This window comes from Pezoporus wallicus, unplaced genomic scaffold (genome assembly GCF_028554395.1).
Source record: "Pezoporus wallicus isolate ANWC-B61680 ecotype Strahan unplaced genomic scaffold, APGP_CSIRO_Pwel_v1 contig_7339, whole genome shotgun sequence".
Taxonomy (NCBI): Eukaryota; Metazoa; Chordata; class Aves; order Psittaciformes; family Psittacidae; genus Pezoporus; species Pezoporus wallicus.
The window spans coordinates 142,477-155,502 of NW_026636333.1; the positions used below are offsets into that span (position 1 = coordinate 142,477).

At 49.8% G+C, this 13,026-nt stretch overlaps 1 protein-coding gene across 1 annotated transcript in view; it reads right to left on the minus strand.

Annotated features, from left to right (window-relative positions):
- The window catches only part of PARP1 (poly(ADP-ribose) polymerase 1), a 31,853-nt gene extending 19,436 nt beyond the window's left edge, over positions 1 to 12,417 (minus strand). The window contains exons 1-5 of the mRNA XM_057400022.1: positions 12,277 to 12,417; positions 8,877 to 9,039; positions 7,947 to 8,065; positions 6,704 to 6,918; positions 1,596 to 1,692 (exon numbers count right to left, since the gene is read on the minus strand). Coding sequence (XP_057256005.1) covers positions 1,596 to 1,692; positions 6,704 to 6,918; positions 7,947 to 8,065; positions 8,877 to 9,039; positions 12,277 to 12,396 — 714 coding nt within the window. The 5' untranslated portion in view covers positions 12,397 to 12,417. The remainder of the gene's footprint in view (positions 1 to 1,595; positions 1,693 to 6,703; positions 6,919 to 7,946; positions 8,066 to 8,876; positions 9,040 to 12,276) is intronic.
- Between the last annotated feature and the right edge of the window lie 609 nt (positions 12,418 to 13,026).

A 13,026-nucleotide genomic window follows, 5' to 3' on the forward strand; every position in this document is an offset into this window, starting at 1 on the left:
TGCAATCGACTGCTTTCTAAGAACACTCCTGAAACTGCAATATGCGGACAAGGTTTTAGCAAGGCCAGGGTATCTTAAACACAGACTGTGAGATGAAGAGCACCAGGAACCAGTAGCTCTCCCAATAGGGAGAGTCACTTATTTTACCCAAAAAACTAAATAGGTTTTTAAAGCCACATGCTTCAGATTTCACTATGAATACATGAGCACACTGCAGCTTCAGCAAATACTATCTCAAGATTACATGCAGAAGGATATCCCTATGGGATTCTGTATAAATCAAGGCTTCTCCATCACGTATATGTGAAGACAAGCCAGAGAGTAATCTTTGTCCCTCTATTCCACACAAGAAGGTACAAGTGATACTAAGACAGCTAGCCATGTTTTAGGCAGAATGGAATCCATCTTTCTATCACACTTTACCCTTAGCAAGCTCTCAACAGCCTCAGCAAACCTCATCGAACTGGTTGACACTGACAACAGCGGGGATGCAGCTGCATTTGAGCACTGCATTAAAACAAAACCCAGAAATGCTGATCAGCACTTCTCTTCTTTTAAGCCACCTAAGCATAAGAGGAACCTGCAGCAGGGCAGAGGAACCTGCACATTCTCTGGGGCCTTTCTACAAAAGGGGGAAGGGCTGGGCAGCAAAGCAGCATCCCAAAATATCTCAGATACTTTCTGCATGTTATTTGTACAGTCAAAAACGCAGTCTACCCTGGAATAACTGGTTGACTGTGTTAAATGGTTTAATTTTCAGTGTTAATGACCGTGCTTGATAAAGTGCTGTAAAGAAAAGTTAACCCTGACCCACAAATTGCCTTCATCTGTCCTAAACATCTGCACTGCAGCAGCGCAACCTTGATAACGGCTCAGCTAAATTCTGATGCTAACTCAGGTATTGCCACACAACGGAGAAGAAAACTTTGGTTCACAGGCACACACCATTTTTCTACAGCTCCATTAAGATTTCAACTGCAGTAAAAGCAGCTTGCTCATTTTTTTCTTGGAAAAAAAAATGCCAAGCTTTCAATATACAAAATTCCAGATGTTCTATGGGGAATTCTTCCCACGTTATTCTATAAAGTGAACAGTAAGAAGCTGTGATCTGTCACATTTCGTACCTAAGGACTGAGCGCAGCTCCCCAGAGGGTGAAAAAGATGCGGTTTCTCATTAATCTCGTTCATTAATCTCGCTCAGCATGCTACCTCTGTTTACAATGAGCTGTTTAAGGGCATCTAACCTCTTCTGCAACAGTGCTTGGGCTCAGAGCTTCAGCCACCACCACCAGATGATACAGGAAGGACCACAGGATCAGCCTCCCTGAGAGAGAAGGCACTTAACCTAATCTATCCAAATCCAATAAGCACAAGTCCTGGACAACTTCCTGTGTCTCAGGAGAAAGCAGCAGGGTGAATCCCTTCAGGAAAGCCCTAGTGACAGGGCACCTCCTGCGCCAGAACACAAGGACTGGCTGTGCTGTAACTGGGCACACGGCAGAGCCCCTGTCTAGGTGCCACAGCTCTTCAGCTAGTGCCTGACACCACGCTCCTCTAATGAAGCAGTTTTGAGGATGTGATCAGCTAAAACTCACCTTCAGCTGTTTTTCCTGCTTTGATTCTTTCTCTTTTTCTTTTTTCTGTTTCTTTTTTGTAGTCACATTCCCATCTACCTCTTCTCCTTTTCTCTTTCTAACAGGGAAAAACAAAACAACACACACGAGAGGAAGTTACTTAAACGCCTGTCCAGTAATTATCAGAGCTCAGTGTTCCGATTGCTGCTATTTGCAGAGGCTTGAATATGCTCTGTTTTGGCAGGCAAACTCATTTCTCAAATTCCTCAGTGCTAGACTGCAGACTTGTACTTGGCTCTGCAACACGAGCTGCCTCAGTCAGCTCAGGTACGCTTCAGGAGCTTTTCCATGGGGTAATCGTAGAGCACATGGAATACTGCAACATTTTCAGGTGTATTCATCTACACCTGTATCAGTTACACCAAAGGCATGCCTAAAGATCACAGCTCTCCAAATATGAGGTGTAGTGATGCGGGCTGAAAGACTACAGTGTCTTTCAGCTGAATCAACAGCTTGATTTTTCAGTTTAGACAATCCCTATTGCAATGAAGGACAGCAACCATTACAACTTTAATAAGACAGCACACTGGGAGACCAGGTATTTCTCTGCTAGGTCCTCTTCAGGCTGTAATGAAGTCAGGTCAGGAAGTTTCTCCTTGCAAAGCACTGCCAGGCTGAGAGCAGTTTCACGATGTACTACTGTGCAGTTGCGTCTGAGGAAACTCATTTACCAGCTGGGGCTCTAGAGCTGTTCAGGGAGAAGAGAAAACACTGCTCAACAAAGACTGGAAAGAAGAGGAAGCCAAATGAAAACTGGGGGACTTTGGCAGACTTCAGAATGACAAGGGACCTCAGAAGAAGATCATTTACATTCCCAGAGTCAGGTCATCCCCTTGGTCTGCCTGGCTTCAAGATACATCAATATCAAACCACATCAGCATGTTCCCCCCTCAGGAGAGGATAATGGGAAGTTTTGCCCCATCCGAGGCAGGACGGACCTGTCACTGGAGGCAGAGCATGAACATGGCTTGGACCTCACACTTCATTTCAACAGAGCTGCTGTTGTTATGAAACATCAGCCAGGTTTCCTCTCAAGAAAGCGTCCGTCTTAACTTTATAAGCTGTGGCTGATGGTTAAGCCATAAAGTTGACATTCTCAATTGCTCTCTGCTTACAGTTTTAAACACTTCACTTTCTAGTTAGCACTAACCCTGTATGACAGTTTACTAGCTATAAAGCTGCAGGAGGATGTCAAAAGGTCCTCTTCTTCCAGACACTCATGCCTGAGAGACCTGTACGTTCTAGTAAGTGTCCTGGCCCTAAGACTGGGATAAGTTCTCATTTTATCTGCGGTGGTCACCACCTACCCATCACATTAAGGCGCACTCAGAGGACACAACAGTCACAGTATGCTACCAACAATTGCTTGTGTTCTCAAGCAGGCAAGCAGGAACCAGCATCGCAGGACTGGATACAGCACACACACAGCCATGTCTTCAAAAGCATCCATGCCAAGCAAGTCCACTCTGCTCCCCAGCTGCAGCCCCTATAAGGGCAAGACCAGAGCATCACTGAGCCCTGCCACAAGGGCAATGACTTCTACATTTTTAGAGTCGTGGGTACACAACACAATGTGGGAAGAACACATCAGCCTGAATGCAAAGTGCTCTGCTGCACCTTCCGAAGCCACGAGTAATAACCTGAGTACTTGGGGTGGGTGCCCAACTGCTGTGCATCTGCGGTGCCTCTCCCTCGGCAGGCTGCCAGCGCTCACTCCCGTGCTGTAACTTGTCTCCTGCTCTCCAGAAGGAGGAGAGCCAGCACACCAGCCTCTGGAAGGCGATCATTCTGCACAGGGGCCCCAGGGAATGCAGCCAAATTCCTGCAGGGACTTGCACTTCTGGCAGCTTTCCCTTGGAGTCAAGGGGACAGCGGGTCGCTCTCCCGGACACAGGGATTACTGTACCTGTTCCAGCCACTTGAACAAACTGCAGAGCAGGAGGGATCATCCTGCTTGCACGGAGGCATAAAACCTTCTCTTTTGTCCCTGGCTGTGCCCAAGGCTTAAAGCAAACACTAATCAATTTATACAGCCTGGAGAAGGGAATGGCAAAGCTGAATTCACCTCAAATGAAGATGAATTTCCCCCATATCAGCACATTTTAGAACAATCTACAAAACACACACTCACTGACACACACCATTTTATCTTCTGTCCTTGGGACCAAACCCAGGAGCTGGGCACTACTGTGTACACCCTTTCTCTAGCTGGGGAAGGGACAGTATTCCCACATTCAACAGGTACGGCCCAACAGCTTGCTTGGTACTTACCAGCCAACAAAACCTTCATGGAGGATACACAACTACAAGATTTATTCCAGCTTCTGAGAAGATGAAGAGGAAAGTGAACTATCCCGCTCTAGCCTGGCCCTTCCTTAACATCATGTTCATCTCCCTGCAATGAAAATGATGGCTCGAAAGGACAGTCACAATGACCCTGGATAAAGCAAGCAGCCAACACAGGGAGGAACAAGAACTCCCCTCCTTGTAATGCACAGCCAGACTGCTGGTGAGTACTCACCCTCTGCCTCAGGAAACCCCTGCAGTTAATCGGATGCTGCATGACGTACCTCCAGAATGACACTGCTCCTGTCTGGGGCACTAATCCCACCCAAACAAAAGAGGCAGAAAATACAGGAAGGAGCTGTAATGCCACATGCTACTGAAGAAGCACAGTCAAACGGAGCCTGCAAGCTGCTACTTCACTCCCTACGTCAGTAAACAGGCACTCTTTCCACAGAGAAGCTACTGGCAAGGAGACAAGATCCTCCTTCCTCAAGCTTGAAAGTGCTGGTGCTCAGGCACAACAGCCCATAGTCCAGGGGAAGGTCAGCATGTCTCACCTACAGATGACCAAGGAAAGGAGCCAGGATCCTTGCAGGACACCTTCCCATTTTGCCCTCACCTCACTTCTCCCATCTGCAATAGGCACGTCACACTGCCACCCTTACAGACAGGGCAGTCCCAAAGCTGGTACTCAAGAGTACCAGCTAGACATGCAGAAGCAGCATACGAACCTGTATGTGTCACACCTGAATCGCAGAGACACCCGAGTCACGATATAATCTGGACGCAGCACAATCAGAAACATCTTTAAAGATCACTTTGAGCATCTCACCTGCAACAGATCCCTTAACATCATTTCTGTCATCTGACTGAATGCATGAGATTACTTATCTGAGGTAACTGCATCTCATTCAGTTTTCTGGGGTGTTTCATCTGCTCCAGAACTGCTGTGCTTTCTTGGCAGGCACTTGCCAGGTAGGAGGCACACCACCCCTCTCCACTCATTCTATTTACACTCTCAGTTTTTTAACAGACAACTGTTTTTCCAATTGACCCTTAACACCCTTGGCTAGAGCACACAGCCCAAACAGCAAAGTACTGGAGCGTAGGAGACAGCCAGCACCTTCACGGTTGAGGGGCTTGTTCATGCAGTGCTTAGAAAGCAGGAAAGATGAGACGTCCTGCTGCTTTTCTGGCTTTAGGTCCTGGTTCAATCACCCTACATCACCACGCTGAGCTTTCTTCCATTGCAATTCTAGGCTTTTATTTACACAGTGACTTGGCAAACCACACTGTGCCCTGTCTTTACAAATGCCTTCACATTCTGCAGGGCATCCCAGAAGTGGCCCAGAAAAGGGAGAGTCAGGGCGGAGAAGAGAAACACATGCACAGTCAAATCCCTACAGCTTTTCTGAACAGATGGGAAAAAACTACGAATAACCCTATGAAACTCACACACTGTTCTAGGACAAAGCAGAACACGCACCTTGGCACAAAAAGCAAAGGACTGCTCGAAAAGCTGCAAGTGCATTAAAACCCTGTACTTGGACTTACATGCTGCAACAGACCCAGAGGTAAAATGGTTGTATGAAAAGACAGCAGCAGGCTGCCAGGCAGATGCAGACAGCTTGTCTCAGTCTCATGAGGCTGAACTGTAGAACCTGACCAGCTCCTGCAGCACTGCAGGACCCTCCCCACAGCACCCGCACCACTGCTGAGTGTTCTGGAGCAACTGTTTGCCAACCAAGAACGAAGGGTGGAAGCTGCAGCCTCTTAACAACACATAGATCAGTCGATGTGCACTCTGCCCTGTTACCTACAGCTGAGGATGGAACTGATACACACAAGGCTCTGAACAGCACACCACGACCATCTGGCACACATCTGGAGGATCAATGCTGACAAACACTGCACAGATTTGATGTGGTTATGGCTTCTCAGACCCCGACATCAGTCTCACTGGACCGTTTCACGTAAAGCTGAATTCAGTCTACAAGGTGCATGGAGAAACCCAATGTTTTACAATGACAATGTCTTTCCTATTTGTAGGACCCAAAAACCACCTAACATTCCTTCCCCAATGCAACACTGGCTTATGTTATGAATCATGACTCCAGGCAATGTCACTTCAAAAACAAGTAACAAAAGCGTTCATTAACAGAGAAGGATTGACCAAAGCTAGCAAGTCACCTGGAAGCGCTTCTCTGTCAGTACAAGTCCTGTCAAGAACCTCCACTAAGAATTTCAGTGTAAGCCAAAGAAATTTCAGGCATACCACAAAAGATCCAGCAAACAAAAGCATCCAAGTGTGAGCATCACTTGGTCAGTAAACACCATTATCAGATTCAGTGCCTGTCACAGATCAGCAGCTCATAGATAAGAGCTGTCAAATCAATTCTCAAACAAGTGATTAGAGCAGAGAAACCATCACTGATAACAGCATCACACAGGGAGGCACAGAGCCCAGTATCCATTTGTATTAAGCATGCATTATTTTATGGTTGAAAGCCCTACATCAGCTTTCCAAGTCACAGCTGCTGGTCTGTGCATTTTCTCAAGGCAATCACAGAAGGCAAGAGGACTGCAGGGGGATGATGGGCCATTGCTCCCAGGGATGGGGAATTTGTCTGTTGTCATCTGCCTAAGGTCACAGGAAGGACCGAATCCTCCTGCGACCAATATCCTAACAGAAATAACGGTGTAACAAAACATTCGCCATGGATGTATCTGAAGGCAATCAATGGCTCCTCCGCACAATGCAATCCCTTACACTGCCCACATACCCTTCACTCTTGGTAGCTGGGAGCTGCTTCTTCAGAGTTTCTTTATCTTCAGCTTTCAGGATGCTGAAGCCCAGGAGCTGGGTGGCCCCATACACTGGGAGGAAGCCCAGCTCAGCCCGGCGGCTCACAAAGCAGTCTGGGTGGTACCAGTTATCGATCATTCCCAACTGCGGCTTTTCAGGATGCACCATCTTCTTGGAAATCCGGATCTGGCCCTGATGGAGGTTAAAGCAACACAAGAACAGTTGTTAGGCCATTCTAGAAGGAGCTGGGTGTTAAGAAGTTCCCAACATGATGCTTCCTAAACACCCGTAAAATAGCAAGTTCCTCTATCAAGGCCTGCGACTTTTGGCTCAAGCCCTTTCACCGCAGTTCCTCTGCTTGCTTCAATACCCTTTGTAGGTTGAACACACAGCTTTTTAGACAGTTTTCTGTTCAAAAAGCACTGAAAAGAGGTAACCCTGTAGTCTTTACTCCAACTCCCAGTGAGCTTGACCAAGCAAAACTCACATGATCAAACCCCATGCAGGCACCTCTGAAACATTTTGTCCCTACCTCTCAAGCACCAGCCCTAATATGATCTCACCCCATCTTACTGCAAATTACTTTTCAGATGCCCCATGAGTAGTTGTATTGGGTGCTTTTAGACTGCCATACTTCATGCTCCAACAAGAAAACATCTACACAAGTCAGCAATGTGTCTGCAGATACGAGCATACCAACACTGCTGTTTGGTCCTTACCAACTCTACCCAACTGGTCTATTCAAGGCTCACAACTTCATTTTGCCAACTGTCTTTAAAAGTAGAGCACCAAGACACGTATCAGCTACAGGGCTGCATCACTGCTTTTGTCTGCTTTCCTGGAGTTAGTATGGATATGCTGCACACAAACAGAGCTGGTCTGGCTAAGGAGGAGGCCAACATCTTTGCAGTGCTGCAACAAGCAGGAAAAGCTGCAGTCAGCAGCAGCTCTCTTGCCACAGAAATGCTGGTGAGCAGTGTTCCAGTCTGCTCTAAGACCCAAGTGAAAGGAAGCACGAGCAGGTTTGAAGCCAGGCTACAGCGCCTGAGGGATGCCTTTACTGTCAGCTGTGTAGGATACAGCTGCTCCTCAGACACAGAAATGCAGCTCTGCGAGTGCTTTCCATATGCAGGAGAGACAGGAAGCAATTACAAAAGTCACTCTTTGAATTGGAAATGGTGGGAGAAAAGACAAGAGATAGAGAAGAAAAGTCTTTTTACCTTTTCTATTTTCTGTTCACAGCCTTTGCAAGTGCTCCTGTTAGACTTGGCATATTCTGCAGCAAAGTCATTTAGGCTCTTGTCAGCTTTGCCACCTCCTTCCTGCTCCCCTCCTTTTCCTGGAGAACAAAGCAAATACAGAGTTCGGCTTTAAAAGGCATTCCCTTATTTTCTTATTCTGTGTCCCAGATTGTTAGCAGTCTGGATTAATAAATCCGTGTTCCCTCAACTCATCTGTCAAGAATGCGTGCACAGAGCAAGGTAAGCACTCCACGTTCAAAAGTGCTTTTATAATAGAAAGAGTTCTTCAAAACAGCCATGTCACAACTGTACAGGACTGCTTATTTAGTGTTTTTAAAAGACTTTCAAGGGTGCACAGAGCCAAACCTTTTTACTTGTTCCCTGAAAGTAGTGTAAAATGAGATCTTACTGAAGACCTGACTGTAATGGGAGTCACAAATAGCTCTGCTGCAAAGCAGAACTCCTCTTCCCACAGCCAGTTTCCTTCTGCATTTCTACATTTCAACAGGCAAACATGAATCTACAACTGAGACACAGTGAGTTCCCCGCCAACTCACCAGTTAATGGTGTAACAAATTCAAAGTGCCACTGGAACCATACACTGCAGTGAAGGTACCACTAAAACAACATACTTATAATAGCATTTGTTAAAGAGCTGAGAACAAAATACACCAATTGTGACAACAAGAAATACTTGGCAATACATCTGCCAGGTGACTTGGCTTTTTCCCCCTCATTGATTCAACATGATACTGCCAGTGTCCTAGCCCTGGAACGCGGAGACACCACCCCAACTCTTCCAACATCACTTGCTGAAGAGACATAGCAATCAAATAACCACAATAACGGCTTGAGAAGAGGGAGCATGGCTCCAGCTGAACCTTCAAACACCAGGAGACCTCTGCTTACCTCCTCCAGGGCCTCCAGTCTCAATGGCTTTCTTGATTTTCTCCTGATCTTCCCACCGGAGCTCTGGGAAGCCGTCAATGTCTGCATGGGACACGATTCGAGCCCGCTTCCAGAAGCAGCTGTAGTGGTGCCAGTGAGGGACTTTGCCATCAAACATGGGAGACTAGGAAGAAAGCACATTGTGGCAGGATGAAGGAATGAGACAGGATCAAGGAGGGGAAAACAAAACAAGATAAAAAAGACTGAGTAAAGTGATTTCTATATGCATATATATTTAGGAGATTGATACTATTTAGGACAAAGGCTAAGAAGAAAATCTAATATGACAGACAAGCTGCTGGAGAGATCCCAGATGGGACAGACATGGATGAAGCATTTACCTGGCTTAACCAGTTCATCACCCTGCTGCTTAGTCCATCTGTTTTACTCAAAACAGAAAGGTCATAGCCTCAGCATATCCATACCAACACTGAGCAGACAAGGAGAGAATGAGAGCATCTGCAGGCATGAGCAAAGCAAAACAGAGGATGTGGGAAAAGTAACAGGAGTCACAGCTCGTGGCTCAGCTGCTACAACCCCTTCTGAGGCTGCTGGCCATGCTCAGCAGGACCTCTGAGGGCATCACACCATCCCTTTGAGAGCTGCTTACCCAGCAAGGTGATAGGGTCCATACCCTAGAGCCCATCAACAAGCACAAGACAGGAAGAGCAGCTCCAAGGACTGTGGCCTCAAAAAATTCCTGAGGGAGCTGCAGGAGCCCAAGGCAAAACTTCACGGAAACATCAGAGTCCAAGAGTCCTGGATCAGGGCAGAAGCATCACCCAAATGCTTCCCAAAAATGCAGGTCCAGAGCACCCTGCCTTGCACCAGCCTCATCGTGGAAGCGCTCCACTTGCTCTTGCCTCACATACATTAAGTAACAACCTGGCATCAATCACTCTGGAGACCCATCAGACAAAACAACCGTGCAGTGGTTTGGCTCCAAGTAACACACAAACAACTGCTGTACTAATAATACTGACTGCTGTGTAATTATTATTAGCAATGATACAGAACTAATGACCTAGGAAAGCATTCTACATATCACTCACCAACAGGAGGGAGATCTCCAAGCTGGTAACAGCATGTATGAGCAGGAAGAATAAGGAAAGGGTTCTGAAGACCACAGCATGGGACTAGAAGAGCTGGGAGCCCAAAATACAACTGACCATCAACCAAAACCGTAAGAGGACATTGGCATTTCCACATGGACTCTTCCCACAAGCCAGGATTATCAGTTACCCTCATAGCAACATGGCAGCTCCCAATGCGTCTGGAAGTCACAGGCAGCTCTGGCACTGAAAGTTGGAGCTCTGGGCTCGTGTTTGGAGCTCTCCTGGAGTCCCTCATGACTCTGTCCCTAAACAAGGCTTTGGGGGCACAAGGCACTGCAGGTCATGGAAAGGGGCAGACATAGCTCAATCTTTAAATCAACCATGCAAGCAGGGAGTAGATCTTTATATGGGAAATGAAACCTCCAAGTGAGCTAGACCTTGTTTACACAACTTCTCCCAGCTCACCTATCTCTAGACCATAGTTTCCTAAACAAACTAGGGAAGAAGGAGAGACAGATTCACTTTCACAGTGCACATGCAGATAAGAGACACTGTTCAGCTCCAGCTGGAAGCAAAAGTGGAAGCTGTGCTAGTCCTGCAGAGCCTGGGTGCCAAACACTGAGCATGCCACTGCCATTCAGAGCTCTTCACTTGAGGAACCAAAACCAAACAGTGGTTACAATAGAAATGGCACCCAGGTAACGACTGTCTGGGCATCCCTTTAATTTCTTATGCATGATTTGCAGACCTCAGTGCACTGAAGACAGTGCAAAGGCTGCTCTGCAGGGGATTTCCCCAAGAGGAAACACGGGGATATGTGCTCTGGCGAAATTTGGGTCTCTGAGGAGGATGCTCAGCAGCAGGGTGTGAAAAGTGCTCTGCCAGCACAAGAACTGGCAGTGGGTAGAAGCAGCCCTTTGCAGAAGTAAATTATAGGTGGTTGGTGCAAGACCAGCAGCTTTGGGGAGATGGCTGGCCAAAAGGCAGTGGCTCTGTGAGAGATGGCACGGTCTCAGCAGCCCCCAGGAGATCACTCAATAAAGCTAACCCTACGAAATCACACTCCATGAACATGCTGCGCTCCGGCACGCTGAGGAAAGGCCACAGCACCTAAACTTACTGGGGAAGACAGGAAGGGATAACAAATGTGAGGGAACCGGAGAAGCAGCAGTGGGAGCTGGGGAGGGGACTGGACACTTCCATAGTGCAGCAGGAGAAACAAAAGAAAAGGCATCAGGAACACGTGTGAGCAAACGCTGCAGCTTGGCACGGAACGGCTCCACATCCTTCCCAAGGGACGGAGGCTTTGGGGAACAAAAGCAGAGGAAGGGATTTCCTCGGTGGGGAAATCAGCTCCTGCCTCCAACCCGGGCAACTCAGGCAAGGGGCAACTGAGCCCTTCACCTCCAAGCGCAGCCTCTCCCGGGGGCACAAGCCACTCCCGGCCGCTGTTCGCAGCCACTGCTCCTCAGGCGATGGGAGCCCATCCGCAGGGCTTCGCTCCAGCGTCCGCACCCCATATCCTTGCTAGTTCTCCATAGATACACGTATCGGCATCATTTATCTTTCACCAGACACTGCGACACACACCAGATTCAGCCCGCTGCGCCTCTGCACCACCCGAACGCTGCAAGAGCTCCTTCATCTCCCTCGCCAAGCAGAGGCCGAGGATCACCCGACCGGGAATGGCGAGGGAGGCTGTGCTTCACCCCTCCGCGCATCCATCCATCCATTCATCCATCCCCCCAGGGGAAAGGCGCTTGCCTTCCCTGCAGAGACACCGATTCCCTCCCCATCTCGCACCGCAGGATGCGATTTCAGGCCGACCAAACCGGCAGCCTAGCTCCGTGCACGGCCCCCAGCCCTCCGAGGCCAGACGGGGCCTTTCGTTTTGAGAGGAAACCCCACCACTCTCGCCCCCAAAAGACAAAATAACCCGAGGCCGGCTGACAGCGGAACACGCCTCCGCTCTCAGACTGCCAGCCGCAGCACAGCCCCGCTCCGTGCGCTGTACAACCGCATCACACCGCCGGCAGCCCCAGCCTTGCCCCGCTTCAAGGGGAAACCCAGGTGGAAGCACGGAGCCGTCCCCCCGCTCTAACGCGTGTCGGGCTCGGTTGCTGCGCCCCACACGCGCGCCCCGCGGCTCCCACGACCCGACAACGAAACACCCCGAGCGCTCCCGGGGCACAGAACCACCGAGACCCTCGCTCGGCCTTCCCCGCTCCGCGCTGCCAACAAAGAGCGCCCCCGGGCCGCCCCTCCGCCACGCTTCACCTCCAGACGCCCTCCCCGCCGCGCGGTACCTGCACCATGAGGGCGAGGCGTAGCGAGTCCTTGGCGATGCTCTCGCCGCACTTCTTGCAGGAGGCGCGGCCGCTCTTGGCGTACTCCGCCCGGTACAGCTTCTCCGCGGGCTCCGCCATCGCTGCCGCACACCGCGCCTCACCGCGGGGGGGGGGGAGGTAGCCGAGCGCCGAGCGAGCCCCGCCGACGCAGGGCCCGGGCGGATCTGCCGCTCGGCAGCTCGATTCGGCGCGCCTGGCGCCGCCTGGAACGTTCGGGTTTGGTACGGTGTATCAATGGGGGGTGGGAGCGGCGGCGAGTCACGTGGCGCCCCCGTGTCGGGCTCCGCGGGGTCCTATAGCCCGGTCGGCCCTTGGGCTGAGCGGTCCGTGCCCGGAGGCGAGGCCGGCCGGGGGGGAGGGTCACCCCCGGGGAACGGCAGCTCCCATCGCTGTGGATCCAGCGGCTCCGTAAGCCGGCGTGGAATCGGGGGTGCGTGGAATCGGCTCCCCCCACCTCTCCAGGCAGAGCCTGCAGAGGAGAGCGGAGCCCCCAAGGCTTGCGGGATCCGTGCTGCCCCTCAGCCTTTGCTGGTCGCACGATTTCACTCAAGGCGGAGTTCCCTCGAGTTTCGCTGGGATAACAGTATGGGTGCTGGAGAAAGCAAAACAGAGCTCTTCGATGAGTTCAGTGTTGTCTTTTCTCGCTCTTACGGCAATATCCTCTAGCATCAGCAGAGGGCATTCATTCCGTAGATTCGCTGGAGAAAG